At 46.3% G+C, this 14339-nt stretch overlaps 1 protein-coding gene across 1 annotated transcript in view; it reads right to left on the bottom strand.

The window, feature by feature from the left end:
* LOC134678010 (cullin-2) overlaps nucleotides 1–14339 on the bottom strand; it is a 38831-nt gene that overhangs the window by 11021 nt on the left and 13471 nt on the right. The window contains exons 9-14 of the mRNA XM_063536450.1: nucleotides 12720–12892; nucleotides 9679–9819; nucleotides 6931–7133; nucleotides 3010–3157; nucleotides 1500–1670; nucleotides 125–334 (exon numbers count right to left, since the gene is read on the bottom strand). Coding sequence (XP_063392520.1) covers nucleotides 125–334; nucleotides 1500–1670; nucleotides 3010–3157; nucleotides 6931–7133; nucleotides 9679–9819; nucleotides 12720–12892 — 1046 coding nt within the window. The remainder of the gene's footprint in view (nucleotides 1–124; nucleotides 335–1499; nucleotides 1671–3009; nucleotides 3158–6930; nucleotides 7134–9678; nucleotides 9820–12719; nucleotides 12893–14339) is intronic.

Here is a 14339-nt window from a genome sequence, read left to right as displayed (position 1 = left end):
ACCTGTGGAGTGCTGGCGCTGAGGTGGTACGGGCGAGGCGTGTATCTGGTCCTCAGCTCGCCGGTGCAGAGGTGGTGCAGCCAGGCGAGGCGGCGGCCGCTGAAGGAGGCGCGGTAGAAGATACCTGTGGAGTGCTGGCGCTGAGGTGGTACGGGCGAGGCGTGTATCTGGTCCTCAGCTCGCCGGTGCAGAGGTGGTGCAGCCAGGCGAGGCGGCGGCCGCTGAAGGAGGCGCGGTAGAAGGCCTCGAACTGGCGCGCGGGGCGCTCCAGCGCGGCGGGGGGCGCCAGGGGCGCCATGGCGCCGCCCAGCGGCCACGCGCCCGCCTGCAGCACCTGAGGAACGTCATTTTAAGCTGAGAGGTCGTTGAAATCTATATTTTGTGATCAGTAATGTAATGTTTCCTGGTGGCCAGTGGTGGTGGACCAGGAAACCCAAGGATAGAAACGAATGGAAGCAGCTGGGAGAGGCCTATGTGTCAGAAGACACGCTGAACACTAATCCGGACAATACGATGTGTTAGTTTTTAAGTAAATTTGTTTATGAATGTAATGTAATACTGTTTTAGTTTCAGCAATAAAGGCTATTATGATTATGAATGTAAAGTTTGTCAAATGGACACATCTATCAGCGACGGGCTTCGCTTTCGCATCACCAGTTGTGAAAATAAAAAAGAAATTCTCCTCGCCTCCATCTTCGTCAAACTGTCCTAACATACTATCTAACACTCCTCCTCGCTTCACTCGGGTCGTACCTGCACGCTGAACCCTGGCATGCCTGCCTGAGGTTGTTCCTGCTCTCTCAAATGTTGTTGGAACTTGTTATTAAAGTCAGAGTCAGTATGCACACTCCTCCTCGCTTCACTCGGGTCGTACCTGCACACTGAACTCTGGCATCCCTGCCTGGGGTTGTTCCTGCTCTCTCAAATGTTGTTGGAACTTGTTATTAAAGTCAGAGTCAGTATGCACACTCCTCCTCGCTTCACTCGGGTCGTACCTGCACACTGAACGCTGGCATCCCTGCCTGAGGTTGTTCCTGCTCTCTCAAATGTTGTTGGAACTTGTTATTAAAGTCAGAGTCAGTATGCACACTCCTCCTCGCTTCACTCGGGTCGTACCTGCACACTGAACCCTGGCATGCCTGCCTGAGGTTGTTCCTGCTCTCTCAGATGTTGTTGGAACTTGTTGTTAAGGTCCACTGAGACTTACATTAGTATACACACATCTCCTCGCTTCACTCGGGTCGTACCTGCACACTGAACCCTGGCATGCCTGCTTGAGGTTGTTCCTGCTCTCTCAGATGTTGTTGGAACTTACTATTACAGTCAGAATCAGTATACACACTCCTCCTCGCTTCACTCGGGTCGTACCTGCACGCTGAACCCTGGCATGCCTGCCTGAGGTTGTTCCTGCTCTCTCAGATGTTGTTGGAACTTGTTGTTAAGGTCCACTGAGACTTACATTAGTATACACACATCTCCTCGCTTCACTCGGGTCGTACCTGCACACTGAACCCTGGCATGCCTGCCTGAGGTTGTTCCTGCTCTCTCAGATGTTGTTGGAACTTGTTGTTCAGGTCAGCTGAGACAGCAACATCGGTGAACATGCGATGCAGCTTATTGGTGAACTCGTAACCGCAGGCAGCTTTTAGGCGGTTGATCATTGCTTCTTCCTAAAAATACATAATTTTATTATACTCTATAGTTCGTTTTTTTGCATTAGAAATAAGGTAAACAATCTTGATGTGTCTTTTAAATGAAAAACACATTTTAAAAATAAGTTACGGCAAATATGTAACAATTATGAATCGAATACAATCATTTATATTCTTCTGCTTTCATAAGTAATAGTTTTTGATTTTTAAAAAGCGAATTTCAATTAATAGACATGTCAAGATCGCTTATCTTCTTGCAAGTTCTTTCTAATGCTAAAAAAAACGAACTATAGCACAGGGCTCATCAGGGTTTCTGAGGCCCAATATGGCCCACAGTTTAGAGACCTCTGCTTTAGCACAGAATAAATAATAGTACTAGGTACAGAAGACTCGCTCTCTAACAAAATGCGTCTGTTACGATCAGGACAGATATGGCCGCTAGGTGGCGACAGCGCCACGCGCGGCTTATGGCTAGCCACCAAAATTGGTGTGGAACGGATGTACTTTTAGCCACTTTTCCGAATGAAGGTTGAGGGAGGCGATGGCTGAGATACGCGTCATACTCGTGAACGGGTGCTGTTTGTGGAGACTGGTCTGTTAAGCTAACACGAGCTATTATACTTAGTAACTTAATTTTTATTAATTAATTACAGTGAGACGCCTCATTCTGTTCTCGTATGTTCCTTTTCTCTTAATGAATGTATTAATTATACAGGATATTGACTCTTGGAGACCCTATACATCTCTAAGGATAACTTGATAAACTATATAATCTTATAGTTCTGACACCTAGAGACATTTACACCTCTAAATATTATAGATTTTTTTTCGTGTGTTTTTTTATCTGTATTTTGTATGTCATTCGACATTAAGAGACCATATACATCTCTCAGTAATTGTAATACATTAGATTAAATTGTTAGTTTTATTTTATAAAATTGTTGATGTTATTATTTTTGCTTTTATGTAAATTCAATGTTGACGTGTAAAAGTGCCCTTGTGGCCTATTTGCTGAATAAATGTTGATGTTTGATGATGTTTGATGTTTGAGCTCCCTGTAGCAAAGCGACGAAATCGCGGAGTGAGCCACGCCTGGTACATAAAACATGAAAGAACACACATCAATAGTACAAAGGCGAACTTATTCCTTTCAGGGATCTGTTCCAGTTAACCTTAGGGCCCCCCCACATCTGGCGTCTTTCGAGCGTCGGCGTCTAAAATTCTATGGCCGCTGCTCGACGCAACTGCGCAGCGACGTCATTTTCCATAGCGCTGACCAGACGCCGACAGACGCCAACGCTCGAAAGACGCTAGATGTGGGGGGGGGGGGCTTAGGGATACAGACTATATGCTCTACCTGTTCCATACTAGCAGACAGCTGATGAATGAGCCGCCGGGCCAGGGCCCTGGCGTAGTACTTCTGAAAGACGTCTTTGTCGTCGATGTACTTGAAAACCAAGATGGCGGCGGCGAGGCGCGCTTCCGGTTCCGCTTCGCTTCCGCGTCTGTCAATAAAAACGGTATTTTTAATCGCAGTTTATATAGAAGTCAAGTTACTTTAGAGATAAGGGCGTCTATTGGCTAGGGTAGGCTATGCTATAATTAAATTAAACTTATTTACCTGCCATTATAAATATTATAATGAATGAATAATATAGTATGTATTTTATGCAACCGTTGTTTAAGAGAGGTCAAAAGAGGCGAGTGGCATGAGTAACAATTTGAGGCGATGCCGAAAATTGTTAATGAAGACGCCACGAGTATTTTTTGACTCAGTTAAACAACCTTGCATACAATACTTTTTCTACGACAAATCACTTACATTGAAATAAAATGATAAATTTAACGAATATTTTTCATTCAAGTAATAGCAAAGAATGAAGGGTACGGGCGGGAAAAGAATGAATGAAATAAAAAAATATGTCTATGGTTCACTCATCTGTCAAAGATGACAATTTAAATTAGGTTGGCAACAATCTATTTCATACAATATTTTTTAAGTGGTGATCACACGAGGTATCGTAAAAGATACTGCGTGTATGCACAAATACTTTTTTTGGGAATAGACTAAAGACTTGTCTTGACAACTATAAGATAGGGGTTTAAAGGTATGTGCACAACCCTTTAAATGACAAATAAAACTACGGGAGTAGAAAAAATAAATAAATTTAACTCGCATTGTTCCATAACGAATAATGAACCTCATGCAGTTTTGGTTGAAAACGTCACATATGTGTATTCATTCTTAAGTCCTAGCTCTTCAGTAAAGTCCATCCTGTAAATACAGGTTGGTAAATAAATGAGTAATTAAATGTACCTCCTAAGCAGGGCGTCGCAGTATCTAGCTAGTAACTCGGGCGCCCTCGGCGGGCTGTGGTCGTCGGGGCGCGAGTTGACGACGCTGGAGCAGGCCCGGTCCAGGGCGCCTAGGAACGCCTGGTTGTTGTCTAACACTTACCTCCTCAGCAGGGCGTCGCAGTATCTAGCTAGTAACTCGGGCGCCCTCGGCGGGCTGTGGTCGTCGGGGCGCGAGTTGACGACGCTGGAGCAGGCCCGGTCCAGGGCGCCTAGGAACGCCTGGTTGTTGTCTAACACTTACCTCCTCAGCAGGGCGTCGCAGTATCTAGCTAGTAACTCGGGCGCCCTCGGCGGGCTGTGGTCGTCGGGGCGCGAGTTGACGACGCTGGAGCAGGCCCGGTCCAGGGCGCCTAGGAACGCCTGGTTGTTGTCTAACACTTACCTCCTCAGCAGGGCGTCGCAGTATCTAGCTAGTAACTCGGGCGCCCTCGGCGGGCTGTGGTCGTCGGGGCGCGAGTTGACGACGCTGGAGCAGGCCCGGTCCAGGGCGCCTAGGAACGCCTGGTTGTTGTCTAACACTTACCTCCTCAGCAGGGCGTCGCAGTATCTAGCTAGTAACTCGGGCGCCCTCGGCGGGCTGTGGTCGTCGGGGCGCGAGTTGACGACGCTGGAGCAGGCCCGGTCCAGGGCGCCTAGGAACGCCTGGTTGTTGTCTAACACTTACCTCCTCAGCAGGGCGTCGCAGTATCTAGCTAGTAACTCGGGCGCCCTCGGCGGGCTGTGGTCGTCGGGGCGCGAGTTGACGACGCTGGAGCAGGCCCGGTCCAGGGCGCCTAGGAACGCCTGGTTGTTGTCTAACACTTACCTCCTCAGCAGGGCGTCGCAGTATCTAGCTAGTAACTCGGGCGCCCTCGGCGGGCTGTGGTCGTCGGGGCGCGAGTTGACGACGCTGGAGCAGGCCCGGTCCAGGGCGCCTAGGAACGCCTGGTTGTTGTCTAACACTTACCTCCTCAGCAGGGCGTCGCAGTATCTAGCTAGTAACTCGGGCGCCCTCGGCGGGCTGTGGTCGTCGGGGCGCGAGTTGACGACGCTGGAGCAGGCCCGGTCCAGGGCGCCTAGGAACGCCTGGTTGTTGTCTAACACTTACCTCCTCAGCAGGGCGTCGCAGTATCTAGCTAGTAACTCGGGCGCCCTCGGCGGGCTGTGGTCGTCGGGGCGCGAGTTGACGACGCTGGAGCAGGCCCGGTCCAGGGCGCCTAGGAACGCCTGGTTGTTGTCTAACACTTACCTCCTCAGCAGGGCGTCGCAGTATCTAGCTAGTAACTCGGGCGCCCTCGGCGGGCTGTGGTCGTCGGGGCGCGAGTTGACGACGCTGGAGCAGGCCCGGTCCAGGGCGCCTAGGAACGCCTGGTTGTTGTCTAACACTTACCTCCTCAGCAGGGCGTCGCAGTATCTAGCTAGTAACTCGGGCGCCCTCGGCGGGCTGTGGTCGTCGGGGCGCGAGTTGACGACGCTGGAGCAGGCCCGGTCCAGGGCGCCTAGGAACGCCTGGTTGTTGTCTAACACTTACCTCCTCAGCAGGGCGTCGCAGTATCTAGCTAGTAACTCGGGCGCCCTCGGCGGGCTGTGGTCGTCGGGGCGCGAGTTGACGACGCTGGAGCAGGCCCGGTCCAGGGCGCCTAGGAACGCCTGGTTGTTGTCTAACACTTACCTCCTCAGCAGGGCGTCGCAGTATCTAGCTAGTAACTCGGGCGCCCTCGGCGGGCTGTGGTCGTCGGGGCGCGAGTTGACGACGCTGGAGCAGGCCCGGTCCAGGGCGCCTAGGAACGCCTGGTTGTTGTCTAACACTTACCTCCTCAGCAGGGCGTCGCAGTATCTAGCTAGTAACTCGGGCGCCCTCGGCGGGCTGTGGTCGTCGGGGCGCGAGTTGACGACGCTGGAGCAGGCCCGGTCCAGGGCGCCTAGGAACGCCTGGTTGTTGTCTAACACTTACCTCCTCAGCAGGGCGTCGCAGTATCTAGCTAGTAACTCGGGCGCCCTCGGCGGGCTGTGGTCGTCGGGGCGCGAGTTGACGACGCTGGAGCAGGCCCGGTCCAGGGCGCCTAGGAACGCCTGGTTGTTGTCTAACACTTACCTCCTCAGCAGGGCGTCGCAGTATCTAGCTAGTAACTCGGGCGCCCTCGGCGGGCTGTGGTCGTCGGGGCGCGAGTTGACGACGCTGGAGCAGGCCCGGTCCAGGGCGCCTAGGAACGCCTGGTTGTTGTCTAACACTTACCTCCTCAGCAGGGCGTCGCAGTATCTAGCTAGTAACTCGGGCGCCCTCGGCGGGCTGTGGTCGTCGGGGCGCGAGTTGACGACGCTGGAGCAGGCCCGGTCCAGGGCGCCTAGGAACGCCTGGTTGTTGTCTAACACTTACCTCCTCAGCAGGGCGTCGCAGTATCTAGCTAGTAACTCGGGCGCCCTCGGCGGGCTGTGGTCGTCGGGGCGCGAGTTGACGACGCTGGAGCAGGCCCGGTCCAGGGCGCCTAGGAACGCCTGGTTGTTGTCTAACACTTACCTCCTCAGCAGGGCGTCGCAGTATCTAGCTAGTAACTCGGGCGCCCTCGGCGGGCTGTGGTCGTCGGGGCGCGAGTTGACGACGCTGGAGCAGGCCCGGTCCAGGGCGCCTAGGAACGCCTGGTTGTTGTCTAACACTTACCTCCTCAGCAGGGCGTCGCAGTATCTAGCTAGTAACTCGGGCGCCCTCGGCGGGCTGTGGTCGTCGGGGCGCGAGTTGACGACGCTGGAGCAGGCCCGGTCCAGGGCGCCTAGGAACGCCTGGTTGTTGTCTAACACTTACCTCCTCAGCAGGGCGTCGCAGTATCTAGCTAGTAACTCGGGCGCCCTCGGCGGGCTGTGGTCGTCGGGGCGCGAGTTGACGACGCTGGAGCAGGCCCGGTCCAGGGCGCCTAGGAACGCCTGGTTGTTGTCTAACACTTACCTCCTCAGCAGGGCGTCGCAGTATCTAGCTAGTAACTCGGGCGCCCTCGGCGGGCTGTGGTCGTCGGGGCGCGAGTTGACGACGCTGGAGCAGGCCCGGTCCAGGGCGCCTAGGAACGCCTGGTTGTTGTCGAACACTTCCGCGAACAGCGCCGAGTATTTTGTGTGGAGGGATACCATGGAGGATACGAAGTGGGTGTGGGCCTGAAAAAAAAACATATATGTGATGTTATCTATGAAAAGCGACCTTATTGTCGATGGCGCTTACGTCATTATTAACGCTCCGATATAAGTACAATGCCCCGCGATCTTGTGCGACGTACAAAAATATAACTTAACGGTGACAAACGTAAATTTCATTATGTACCTACTACACTGTCAAAATAAACTATTTAACTCATGGTAGGAGACGATCATCTCAATTTACATATCAAAAGTAACTTTAGTGTGTTTATGTTGCAGTCATTTCATCCCACAGACAAAACATTTATTTTATTTATTTAAACTTTATTGCACGATAACAAAATGTACAAATGGCGGACTTAATGCCTTAAGGCATTCTCTACCAGTCAACCATTGGGTCAATCAGAAAACTTGTACTTAGTGCAGGATTGTAGACAACGCGAAGAATTATGAATCACAAATCAGGTTATTCTAAACAATATTCTAATTATAAACTACACATATAAAGATAATAGACCGGGAGATAGTGACACATTTTACTGGGTCATTTGTACCAGTATGGCGGTTCGTCAGGGGTCTAAGCATGTAATGAAGGAAAGAAAAATGATGGTCATAGCGCTGGTACCGGCGGCCCAATCGCGTGGGCGTTAGTCGAACGTGTCGGGTAAAATACGAGTGTCGAACGATTTGTACCACAAAAATCCTCGTATTATTCGATAGTCCATAAAAAAGAAGTAGACGGTAGCGTAATGCCATACTTCTCCGGTGTGGCTTACAGCCCGCCATACTGAGGCGAACACGTTAATTAAAAAAAAAAACAATTCAATCATTTGTGCCAAGCTAATTTTTGCACAGGTGATCATCGTCGAGCAGCCATTCATGGACATCACCATGCCATACTTTTCGGATGGTTCCAAATGGCCGCCATACCGCCGCAAAGGAGTTAATTTTTTTTTATAGCTAAACGATTTGTACCAGTATTGCATTTAAATTTTTGGAAATTATTTGATAAAATGTGACCGTTATTATAATTGCCATACTTATAGTAGGGGGAAAAAGTACTGCCATACTTGAAAAACTTATTTAACCGACACGTTTCAAAAATACGACTATGTATACGTAAAATAATTTTTTACAGCATGGCATCATCATATTCTGTTTGTTTGGATACAATTATACCTAAAAAAAAAATATTTCAGTTTATAACTACGGGGCGGACGACTGTGAGACTTAAGCCAAGACTTAAAACAAAAAACAATTTTTTGACGATTTGTACCAGTATGGCATTTGGATTTTTGGAAATTGTATGATGCAATGTGACCATTATTATATTTGCCATACTTCTAATAGGGGGAAAAAGGGGCACCATACTTGAAATAAAAAAAAAATTATTGTACACATTTGCCACCTCCTACAGGTATGGCATTATGAGATTTCCATTTATGATCACACAGAAAGTCTTGAAAAAAAATTACAAGATGGTACAAATCGTTTAGCTATAAAAAAAAATTAACTCCTTTGCGGCGGTATGGCGGCCATTTGGAACCATCCGAAAAGTATGGCATGGTGATGTCCATGAATGGCTGCTCGACGATGATCACCTGTGCAAAAATTAGCTTGGCACAAATGATTGAATTGTTTTTTTTTAATTAACGTGTTCGCCTCAGTATGGCGGGCTGTAAGCCACACCGGAGAAGTATGGCATTACGCTACCGTCTACTTCTTTTTTATGGACTATCGAATAATACGAGGATTTTTGTGGTACAAATCGTTCGACACTCGTATTTTACCCGACACGTTCGACTAACGCCCACGCGATTGGGCCGCCGGTACCAGCGCTATGACCATCATTTTTCTTTCCTTCATTACATGCTTAGACCCCTGACGAACCGCCATACTGGTACAAATGACCCAGTAAAATGTGTCACTATCTCCCGGTCTATAATAGCAATAGACACCTACATATATACAAACATGCATACATACATACATATATAAATAAATATGTTATATTCTGTTAGGAGATCCGTAGACGAACTAAAGTCGCCGACATAGCCCACCGGATTAGCAAGCTGAAGTGGCAATGGGCAGGCCACATTACACGCAGAGAAGATGGCCGATGGGGTCGAAAAGTGCTCGAGTGGAGACCACGGACTAGCAAGCGCAGCGTAGGACGTCCACCCACAAGATGGACAGACGACCTTGTTAAGGTCGCCGGAAGACGCTGGATGCGGGTCGCTTCCAACCGGCACGTTTGGAGGTCCAAGGGGGAGGCCTATGTTCAGCAGTGGACGTCTTATGGCTGAGATGATGATGATGATGATGATTCTGTTATGTACCCAAGAATATAAGTAAAATGCGGATCATTTATAAGTAAAATGCGAAACATCCTCCAGACCGAGCATAGTCGCGCTACCCCCTCTGCCACGCATACGGTAATGCTCTAAACTCGGTCTAGAGGATTCCTAGTCTGTTTCATACCATCTTTGGCACACTGGGCGTGGGCCGCGTCCACCAATAGGCGCAGCGCGTTCTAATGCTAGACAGAGACAGGTGTACAACTGACCTCGTCTTTAGTATGCTTATGTTGGAGTAACTCCGTCCCATCTTTGGCACACTGGGCGTGGGCCGCGTCCACCAATGGGCGAAGAGCATTGGCTCCGAGTGGACGGAGAAGAGTGTACATACGACGTAGGTCTGTGCGGTGCTGCAAAAAAAAATATACAGGGTGAAATTTAAATCACTGGCCATATTCATTCCCGGCACTAGGTTACACTTAAGTAATCTATTTAGCGAAAAAAAAGAGTACATTTTTTTTTAATTTTCATTTTTCAATTTTTAAATATTTTCCACGAGTCGTGGTCACCCTATTACCACAAATGTAAACAAACCTAATAGTAGGTTTTAACAACAACATCAGCAAAACCCTTATCTGACCTTCACTAAACCTTATAATCGTTGCAATAGGGTCCACCCAGTTAGTGTTGGCGATGGTAGGCAGGTTTATCAATTTCGAGGGTAGTCTAAACTAAACCATTCCGCGCTAGCGGTAAACATAACGGTAAGCATAAATGATTAGTCACTCGCCAACCTTAAAATAAAAAAACGCGCGCATACTAAGGTTAAAAAAAATGTTTTCGAACCGGGAATATTACGAAGTGGTACGGTGTTATTTATTAAGTGGTGAGTGTTTACGTGGTGCACAAAGATTATACGAAATGGAATCCGTTCCACGCCTTCGCAGACAAGGATTGAATCCAAGAGTACCATCTCGTGGGACTTACGTTAATTGCGTCGATTTTTAATCAAATGTACGTAAGTTGATTCAATTTTTTAAATACGCCTGAATGCAAAGATTCCTGACCTAGTTTTTACTCATTGTTTTTAAGCCACGGACGTTTTGTTAATAATCATTAGTCAGAAATAACATTTTAGATTAAAAATGGGTTCCCTTTGCATTTTGACGGTTCTAAGCCCGTTAAAGTATGAAAGGAAAAATTAGCAACTTATGTAGGTAATCTCGCTGCAATAGGGTTCATAATTGGTGACGCGATTGCAAACAGCGGGAGGGGCGGGGTGTCAATGACCTTAACTGATAAGAGAGAAGCGGGTGTAGTGGGTAGTTGTCGGTTCACCATAACGTACGAGGTTTTTAGGACAACTTGATGATGAGTTATTTCGAAAAAAATGTACTGAGAGGTATTAAAAGAAAAAACACGTGTTTAATATTTTCTCGAGTTCTTTCGGTTGTTTCAATTTGGCCAGTGAATTAAATTTCACCCTGTAGATTTTAATTAGTGGGTCAATTTTTGAAGAGGCTGTTTTTTCGACATTTGTATGGCATTTTTTATTTTTGAATAATCTGATTTATAATCATCGTTTTAGGAAGGGTTTTTAACAACAAAAAATATACTGTAAGAGGCACCTCTGTACTTTTTATAGATATGGACGTTTACAGATCGACATTTGTGTGACTCTATTTAGCCATTTGCAAGGCGCTTTTGACATGTATAAGGCATTTTTTCGACATTATATGACAGTATCAACATCTATATGCCACTATTTATTATGTTTGTTGCATTTATAAAACCCTGACGACATTTGTATGACACCTACTCGACATCTGTATGACACTATATCGACATTTGTATGCCACAATCGACATTTTTATGGTCAAAATAGCCGTATAAATGAAGCCATACAAATGTCGCGACATGTCGCCAATAATATTTTTTTGCGATATTTCCTACACAGTACAACTGATTTACTTATGTATTTTAATACTATATATTTTGACACTATATTTGCAACTATTATTGTAAAATAAACATTTTTATTTCAACGATGTACCAACGTATTAAGGGTCCATACAAATGTCATTGTAGTCGTACCAAAATATATCGTAAGAGATTCTTACCTGTATTAAAATAAATTAAATTGTTTTCGCGTCTACATTCGATGTCAATCGATACCCAACTAACCGCTCTATTGCGTCGTAAATTTAATCTAACCGTTATTCAATAGACAAAGAAGATTATAGGGGGTATATTTCATAGTCATAACAAAACAGGTGCCGCGCGGGACAGCGATAAAAACGCTTCTCTTGTTTTATTAAATAACGCATTAATTTATCAATATGATTAAATCAATTTTCTAGAAAATGCTGTTTATAAAAATACAAAGTTGTTTATAATATGTTGCCTACATCCAAAGTTATGATTTTTTTTTATTGCGCTATGCTGCCACTGACACGCGCAGAATTCGCCGTTTTTGGAACTTCAAATGCGATTTTGTCAGGAACAAATAACATATTAGGTACAGTTGTGCAGGATTTGTAAAGCTTATAATACATTGAATGAAAATATATACATACCCAGTCTTATAGTTTTATGGATTTCGAGTTTTAGCCGTGGGACAGCAAAAAATGCCTATTTGAAAATTGACCCTAGTATATGTACAAAATATCGTTCTATCCCATATTTTAAATGACAATTAAATTGTCCCAATTCGTCAAACCCAAATTGTTGTTATAGCGGCAACAGAAATACATCATCTGTGAAAATTTCCACTGTCTAGCTATCACGGTTCATGAGATACAGCCTTGTGACAGGCGGACAAATTAGTAATAGGGTCCCGTTTTTACCCTTTGGGTACGGAACTCTAAAAGAGATACCGATGAATTGAGGCCCTTGTCTTGTAAAAAAACTGCCTAGATGCATCCATGTCATATTTTGTTGTCTGTGAAAACTTGTCAAAAACAATAGTTATCTGCCTCTTTATCGCTCGAATATGCAAGTGATAGAGAGGTTGGTTAACGAAATTTCGATTTTCTTGTTTCGCGGTAGACCCCCAGATAGCGATGGATAGTGGTAGTGGCGCCCCCTACGCAGTTTCACGTAATATTCCCTATTCACAAAAACGTCCGAGATATTTGAGTTGTTATCCTATATGGGGCATTATCTTTGAAAAGGGACCTTATTGTGGCGCTTACGCCGCACAGCGTCGCGCGGCATTGTATTTATATCGAAGCATCGTTAATAATGGCGTAAGCGCCATCGACAATAAGGTCCCCTTTCATAGATGTCACATGTGCTGTGGGGGTGTCACCTGAGCGTTGTCCGGCCGGGTGTCGTCCGTGGCGTGTTTGAGGAGGGTGGCGCACTCGGCGTGCAGGGCGGGGAGGTGCGCCGCGACGGCCGCCCGCTCGTAGCATCCCCTCACCGCTTCGGTGGAGGATGAGTGGAGAAAACGGGCACCCAGGGCCACTTCACGTTGGAGACCTGAAAAGAATATTTTATATTTAAGCAATGACTTTTTATTTATGTAGACGGGTGACGTTCATAGTTGACAAAACTAAAATTTGATCCAACGATTTTGACAACTTGACAGGTTGGCGTCACCCATACGACTAACTAAATATAGGTTCCGGAACCCATATTTAATGGCTCACGATCGTGCGCCTGGTACCATATCTACCTCAATTTACTTACATCTATGTATTTAAGTCATGATTTTTTTAAGTCAATATATAATAATATTGTATCACAGACAAAACATGACAACTGAGCATAGTCGAAAGCGTCTTTGTGTGACGCCCGTGTCTTTGAACGGACCAATCACGGCACGGGACTTCGCTCACCTCGTCCCGCGCACCCCCGCATTTTTGGCATCATCGGTTGCATGAAATAATTGCTCTAAACTCGGACTAGAGGATTCCTAGTCTATGTATTGTATCGTATCGTGTATACAGTGTGTGTCTGAACATGGGGCTTTAAATCCAGAGCTTGATTTTACTCGCTAAACTAAGTTACTTTTACTATGGGACCAACCCTCAAATCGGGGATTTTTTTTTTGGCTTTTCCATAGAAAACGTCGACATCAGCCAAAATGTATGAAAAAGTAATAAAAATTCGGGATTTCGGGGTTGGTGCCATAATAAAAGTAGCTCAGTTTAGCGAGTAGATTCGAGCCCTGGATTTAAAGCCCCATGGTCAGAGACACACTGTATGTGTTGCGTTTTTATCAAAGATAAAGTTTCTGAAACGTCATTAGAACATTATATTTGGTTGAAAACGTCACATTCGTAAATATATATAAATATATACGGCGCAGTTTCCAGGAATGCACGACACGCTCACTCAAAAATGCTTATTTCACTCTGTTGCATTACTTTAACAATTCGCTCGTCTACGCTCTCTTTTGCACTCATGGCACTCATTCTATGGTTGATTATAACTATTATAAAATAAAATTACGCATTCTATTTCACTGCGCTCTGCTATTTAATTTATTGATGTCCTTTGGTGGTATGCATTGCTTAAAATACCTCTATAATTTATTGTTTACTCAATTTTACTTAGACTTTTTATCTAAATGGCTAATGATAGGTTAGGTGATAATTATCCTTCTATTTACTACCAGAACGTTCGGGGGCTTAGGTCAAAAACATTTACATTTTATCGCAATTTAAGTTTGGCCTCTTTTGACATAGTAACTCTAACCGAGACGTGGCTAGTGGATGGAGTTTTGGATTCCGAATTATTTGATGACAGGTACGTTGTGTGGCGGCGGGACCGGGACTCCGGCTTAACGGGACAAAGTCGCGGTGGGGGCGTGATCATAGCTACTCGGCGTGAACTGACGGTAACACCGCAACCTTCTTTCCAGTCATCTGCAGAGGATTTATGGGTTACGCTCACACTCAAGGATAACCACGGTAGACCAGTA

This window comes from Cydia fagiglandana, chromosome 27 (assembly GCF_963556715.1).
Source record: "Cydia fagiglandana chromosome 27, ilCydFagi1.1, whole genome shotgun sequence".
NCBI classification, from domain to species: Eukaryota; Metazoa; Arthropoda; class Insecta; order Lepidoptera; family Tortricidae; genus Cydia; species Cydia fagiglandana.
Note: the sequence above shows the minus strand (reverse complement) of the source record. Positions and strands in the feature narration are given on the sequence as shown.